The 7072-nt window shown below is 34.9% G+C and overlaps 1 protein-coding gene across 1 annotated transcript in view; it reads right to left on the reverse strand.

The window, feature by feature from the left end:
• Positions 1-805: 805 nt before the first annotated feature.
• sol (calpain 15 small optic lobes) overlaps positions 806-7072 on the reverse strand; it is a gene marked incomplete at its 5' end in the record, with an annotated part of 158818 nt that continues 152551 nt past the window's right edge. Inside the window, 4 exons of the mRNA XM_017611938.1 lie at positions 806-1135; positions 1206-1348; positions 1411-1677; positions 1753-1959. Of these exons, the coding sequence (XP_017467427.1) occupies positions 958-1135; positions 1206-1348; positions 1411-1677; positions 1753-1959 (795 nt within the window). The remainder of the gene's footprint in view (positions 1136-1205; positions 1349-1410; positions 1678-1752; positions 1960-7072) is intronic.

The raw sequence follows: 7072 nt of genomic DNA on the forward strand, positions 1-7072 counted from the left end.
CAACATTTGCGTGTATTTTGTTGTTGCTTCTGGTATCGAAAGTGTCAAAAACTGTTCTGAATTTTTTCTTCTAAATCAAAGCGTGCCATGTGAAATACAAAAAATTATAAAAAATAAAAAATTGAAATTGGAAAAAATAAAAATTGTTGCAACTTTCTTTCCTAGTAAATTTGTTTGCTTCTCGAAGCATTGATCCATCCTTTACAAGGCCAGTAATCAGCGGTTGTGCTGCTGAGTTGGGCGAACGTTCCAAAAGCTGCTATTCAATCGCTTGTTTTGTATGCAAAAAGGTTTCACATGCAAATGGATTTTAACAATTCAGAATTTTTGTGAGAAAAAATTAAAAATATTTCGCATTTTCGAGACCAAATAATTTGAAAATAAATCAAATCAGCTGCTCTACTGATACTACCTGTTCAATGTACCTTGATTATAACCATTTTCAAAACAACTATATTAACAAAAATCGCAAAATAAAGTACTCGCCTGGCGCCTCACTATTCATGTTGACAAAACTGTTATTTATTAATAAGAATCAAATGACAAAGGAAATTATTTTATCACCACTTAAAAAAAAATATATATACATTAGTTCGACGAACGAAAGAAAAGCAAACTTTGCGGTTGTGCTAAAGCTACTAAGTTGCGTTAGAAGTCAAAATTCCTATGTTGCATTGTGGACCGGTTTATAAAGTGTATTTTAAAGTGTGATAAGGTTTAAAGAATTTTGTTTTTATATTTTTGTCGTCGTAATAAGTCACTTGGTCCTTATTTGCATCGTAGAGAACAATTGGGGGAAATGAAATTATGTTTCTTGATATTTATTCACTTTGCCTTACATTATTAGGAAAACAAAACATTCAAATTATTTATTAAACCTACGTATACTCGTCCTTGTATCTATAAATATTTATGTGTATATCAGTTACGCAAAACGTTGACTAGAATGTTGGAGATTTAGGTAATCAAACGAGGCGCATGTAGTCCATGAACATTTTCTATTGGCGGGCAGTGCGTTGCTCCTGGAGGCCCCCAGTCGTGAAGTCCCCTGGAGTTTGCAAGTCGATGTGTTAGCCGATGAGCAATACTAAATCCACCACTTCCTTCTAGCTGAGTTAAAACAATGATAACTTGCCTAGTTTATGTGAATAACAGTTTAGTTTACTATGTAAAACTGAGATACGTGGCCGTTGAGATACGCTTACCGTTGTAAAGGTGGGACCGAGTCAACCGTCTTTAATTCACCTCTTGTAGATACAACATTGTAGCTTTCTTGGCAGTCACATTTGACATGTATCCACTTATTTTCGTGACGATTTTCAACCATAACCACCAAACCAGCCCATCCCTAAACATACATAATAAAAATTTGAATTGCAGACATGTAAATGTCCGTAAAATTCGCAATACCTTTGTTAGATAATAGGCAGTCATTCCCTCTCTTCCTTCGTGGCGTTGGCCTTTTGTCAAAGTCAGACTTATTATGGCATCAGCTAGCAAATGCGGCGAAGGTGTGATTTGCTCCACGAGTAGGCGTTTTGAACTGTGTATTGCTAGAATGCACTGGGGATATTGTTGAGGTTCTTCGATCCCAGTATGCCAATGATTAAATGCCAGACAAACTAGTAAATATATATCACGTTCCAACATTTTATGACAGCCAACAAATCCGCGAACCTAAATGGAAAGATGGTCACATTAAGTTCGCAAAATTGCAGTATTTTTAATAGCATGTATAAAGAAAATGGGTACCTGACGTTTGCTATGCTCCACTAGTCTTCCAATTTCTGGTGACACCGCCGAGCGTGTTCGAAATATCACAACACACAAATCCAGCTGCGATCGCTGTGATTTTTCAGAGTTCCGTTGCCCTTCTTGAAAAAGTGTAAATTCGGCTTCCGTTGGTTCCAATACCGTCAGCAAAACACATGAAATTGAGCACAACGGCTGCAGTGTGTCCTAATTAAAGAAACATGAATATAAATTGTGCAAACAAAATCATCCTATTTGGAAGTAAGGTAGAAACCATGATACAAAAAAGAAGGTAGTTTCATTGTCACTTTTCGGACGCCATATTAACTACCTGACAATTAAGCAGATTGTGACATTTCGTGCTGCCATACCTAGTCATCAATAATCATTTATTTATTTTGAAAAAATTATTTACAAAATTAAAAGGAAATTTGTCTTCGATCTGAGCAATAACGAAAATGGAACTCATACATCGCCATATTTGAAAAACAACCAAACAACTTTTTCTTTGAAACAAAAGACCGCTAAATATGTTGTCCACTGCAAAAATTTGTTATTATTAAATTCGTTTATTCTAAAGCCAATCACCGAAAAGGATTTGGATGTGCTTTGCAAACGTTAGCCCCAGTAAGGCTTTAATTTTCGGTGCTTCATGATATGAAAGATAATATGGGTATGGACGATAGGAGGTAGTTCCGATTGAACAGGCACCCAGAGTTTGGAAGTAAGTAGTTAGAGGGCAGCCCAATGCCTTAAGTGCAGCTCGTCTGTCACCGCAGACATGTAAACTCATTCCCCTCCACCTCGCCCCACTCAGTGTTATACCGGCATCCGTTTCTTTCTATTTTGCAGGTGGCCTTTAAGGCCACGTATGAAGTAACAAAGTGACGGTAAACGCAGCAGTGCATCAGAGCAGCGCCACGTGTTGTAGAGAAAGCTTCCGTACAGCACACGGCAGTAGTTCTTTGAAGTTTTGCAAGCTGACTTCCCACGCTCTTGAATGAGAATCTGCTCCACCATACCTGTTTACATTGCCAAAATGCTGCCAATTCTTTAGAGGTTTTGTGTTCCACGTTAGATTTCCACGACAGTTTTGTATACAGAATTACTTCTAGATACTTCACTTCGGGAGAATTCTGAATTTTGGCTCCTTTAATTGTGAGGGCAGTGAGACCATTCGGACTATGCTTTAATGACGAAATAGCTCACAATACATCTTTTTGGACTATTAAAAAAAAAATAGTTCTGTTATGCAAATATATTTGTTTTGTTTAAAATAAAGGGTGAACACACCAAAACTGCGACACTTTGGGAAGCTTATAACTTACCCAAAACGAATTCAATATTTTGAAATTCAAATACCACATGACCTTAGTTGGACGTAGAAGAAATTTCATTTGAATTTGATTCCTAGTTGAGTTAAAAATGGCAACCTAGTTAGAAACGAGACAAACCATTTTGCACGAGTTTATAAATGATCCGGCCTTAAGTACACGTAAAATTGCTAAAAAGTTAAAGATTGCACTATTCGACAGTTTGCAGGGGTTGAATCGGTACAAATAAGGCCTGGCAGTTACGAGAAAACCAGGGAGCGGGGGTTAGCATGGTCAAAGTGATAAAAACAGTGCTCGGAAGGTCCTCAGAGCGTTTTCGCGAAATCCGAAGATTTTGTCGCGTTATGTTGCAAAATCCGTACGCAGATCGCAGTTTTTCGTACAAAAGGTAAAGCGGAAAGCTTCATTGAGATGTTCTACAGCTCAAACAGCGCCAGACCGAGGCGCAAAGTAGAATGTTACAGCGAAATCCCGCATTCGGAAGTTGTATGAATTCTAAATTAAAAAATACAACTGCATTGTTATGGACTACGAAACCTACTGCTATAAAAATTCAAAATATATTGCAGGTCAAGATTTTTATACTGGTGCAAGTCGTCAAGATGCCCCTGAAAGTTGTAAGCTGAAAATGAAGTCCAAATTTCCAAAAAACCACATGGTTTGGCAAGCTATTTGATCCTGTGGCCGTAAGAGCAGCCCTTTTTTCCCATCCGGGACAATGAATGATCAAGTTTATCGGGATGAGTGCCTCAAAAGGCGTCTTCTGTCATTTATCAACAGATAAGGAGTAGGCCACTGTTCTAGGCGGAGGTGGGAACCTGCCACTATGCCAAGGACACATTGCCGTGGTATAATGCAAATAACATCAATTTTGTACCTCACGACTGCAATCCACCCAATAGCCCAGAGCCACGTCCTATTGGGGAATATTGGTCAGTTGTCAAAGAAATCTTGAAGAAAACAGTCGAAACAGTGAAAAATATTGAAGAGTGCAAAACAATGTAGTTGTGCGCATCGCGTAAAGTCGATGATGCAGTCGTGCAGAACATGATGGCGCGCGTACGATGAAAATACCGATCACTTGCATATGGAGCAAATAATAACTAATATTTTAGCATTTTAATAACATCTATACTTCCAAGTTATATAATACAAAAAATAATAATTTCAAAGCCTGCTAGTTTGTTTCTGGTAGTAATTTCTAAGTGTCGCAGTTTTGGTGTGTTCACCCTTTAAAATAAAAAAAAGTTGTTTAATAAATAAATGTTTTAAAACTGGATTTTATTTTATTTCTTCATCTCTGCACATCGATATTATTCAAAGGATCTTTTAAACGCTTGAGAAAAACGTTCAAATTTGATTATCGACACATCAACTTGCAATTTTTTTATGCAAATTTTACTCTTTTATTAAATCCCAAATATTTAAAAGAAAATCTCCCCTCTCAAAAAATTTCAATGTGGCAAAGCTATGCTTAATGTTTACATCTGGAGAAATGTCAAAAATCTGTTTTATAATCAAAAAATAGTAGTAATGAAACTACCTTCTTTTTTGTATCATGGTAGAAACATTCCAATTCGTTGCTTATGGAAACAAAGCAGAAGTTTTGAATCGACATGATGAACTTTTTTATAAATTTGTACTCTACTGTAAAGTAAAATTTAATGGGAAACTTTCAAGTTTTTAAATTAAATTTTTACTTGAACCGTTTAAGCGAAAAACGGTTCGTCGGTTAATTTATTCCAAATCTTCTGTAACCACAGCCTAATTTTCTCCATTTTAAGTCCTTTATACTCCCCCTTTTTAGACTCGGAACTGGTGCCAAGGACGCCATGCATTCGACCAACCCCATACAGTTTTTCTTTTTTTGTATTTTTTTGTAAAGTCTAAGTAAAAATACACCTGAAAAAAACACTTGCGTGCCGCATGTACTTATCTCTCAAAGTTTACACTGCTGGCAAATGCAAATAATAATTAAAATTTTAAAACTAATTAATAAAATTAAAGTATAATATGTGCAAAATTAACAGTAAAATACTTTTATTAAAAAAAAAAAACTGTGCATAGTTATTATTTTACATCCAGTACATTAGACTGCATCACCAAAACAAGGTGCGGTTTATCCGGCGGGATTACAAAATTTATTATATTTTAAGACTTCCGCCAAAATATTTCGGAAAAATACTTATATTTACGTGAACTGGACCGGTTTGAAAATACCTCCAAAAATTTAGTTTTTTATGAATAAAAACAGCTTCTTAAAAGAATTTTTTGAAGAAATTCCATCAGATAACAAAACAGTGTAAGCTTAAAAAATCAACATAAAAATATTTAAAAATTTGTGTCAATGAAATCATAACACCGTGCGGCAGTCAATTTTACACACGAAAAAAATCAATATATTCAGAAAACTGGGGGCCAAATATAGTTTTTAGTTTTTCGCTCTGACGTCAGGATTTTTTTTAAAAGGACTTTGAAATTTCTAAAATATGATTGCATAAAAAAATTATTCAAAAGATTCGGTGCATTGTAGAATCTAGTATCTAGTATCTATTAATCTATTAAAAGGAAAAATTCTGTAGAATAGAAAAAAATAATAATTTTGGGTGCACCAGGACGAATAAGTACTGAAAATGTCCTTTTAAAACTTTATCTTTGAATATCCCTACAAATTTCAAATATTTATTTTTGAAAAAATATCATTCTTAATAATTTTTTTTTTGTGTATATAAATAGAAATTTTTGAGTTTAAGAAAGTATAAGTTTTCTGGTATCCTTTACGATACTAATTTTTTAAAAATCGGTTTGTAATTTTTTTGTTTAAAATATTTTTTTTATAAAAAAAGGTATTTTTTGCTTTTAAGTGTTTTTTCTAAAAATTTTATATACGAAGTATACAAATATGCGTACCAAAAGAAAGGGTGTTGAATCGCCTTTACAAGGATACCAAATTTTTAAAAATGAGTTAGTAATTTTTTTGTAAAATTTTTTTTATAAAAAAAGGTATTTTTTCCTTTTAAGTGTTTTTTCTCAAAGGTTTATATACGAAGTATACAAATACGCATATCAGAAGAAAGGTTTGATGTGGTTCCAACAATATAAATTTTTTAAAATTCGGTTAGTAATTTTTTTATTTAAAATATTTGTTTTATTAAAAAATCTTTACATACGAAGTATACACATATGCATATTAGAAGAAAGGGAGTTTAACCCCGTTTACAACACGCTTTTTAAAAATAAGTTCAAAATTTTTTGAAATATAAGGTTTTTAATTTTGCGAAGACCCGACCTTTGACCCGGCACCCTGAAATTGTGCATATGGAAACTGTGCATACGAAATAATGCATATGAAAAAACCGAAATAATGCATATATGCACAGTTTCGGTTGAAAACCGAAATAATGCATATGAAAATATCGAAATAATGCATACATGCACACTTTCGTTTAAAAACCGAAATAACGCATATGAGAAAAACGCAGTAATGCATACATGCACAGTTTCGGTTCAAAACCGAAATAATGCATATGACATAAACCGAAGTAATGCATACATGCACGGTTTCGACTCAAAACCGAAGTAATGCATATGACAAAAACCGAAATAGTGCATACATGAAAACGAACTTTTTTCTGAGTAGGCAGCCTTCGGCCGCGCTTAAGGATTATAACCCTTACTAAGTACAATTCTCCTTTCTGTGTTGCCGGAAAAGGGGACCGGAAGTATTTTTGCGCAGAACTTCTTTCTGCGTAGGCGGCCTTCGGCCGTAGGCCGCCTACGCAGAGAGAAGTTCTGCGCAAAAATACTTCCGCCCTTCTTTTCCGGCAACACAGAAAGGAGAATTCTACTTAGTAAGGGTTATAATCCTTAAGCGCGGCCAAAGGCCGCCTACGCAGAGAAAGTTCTGCGCAAAAATACTTCCGGTCCCCTTTTCCGGCAACACAGAAAGGAGAATTCTACTTAGTAAGGGTTATAATCCCTAAGCG

This window comes from Rhagoletis zephyria, unplaced genomic scaffold (assembly GCF_001687245.7).
Source record: "Rhagoletis zephyria isolate East Lansing unplaced genomic scaffold, Rhagoletis_zephyria_1.1 Rzeph_scaffold_00484, whole genome shotgun sequence".
NCBI classification, from domain to species: Eukaryota; Metazoa; Arthropoda; class Insecta; order Diptera; family Tephritidae; genus Rhagoletis; species Rhagoletis zephyria.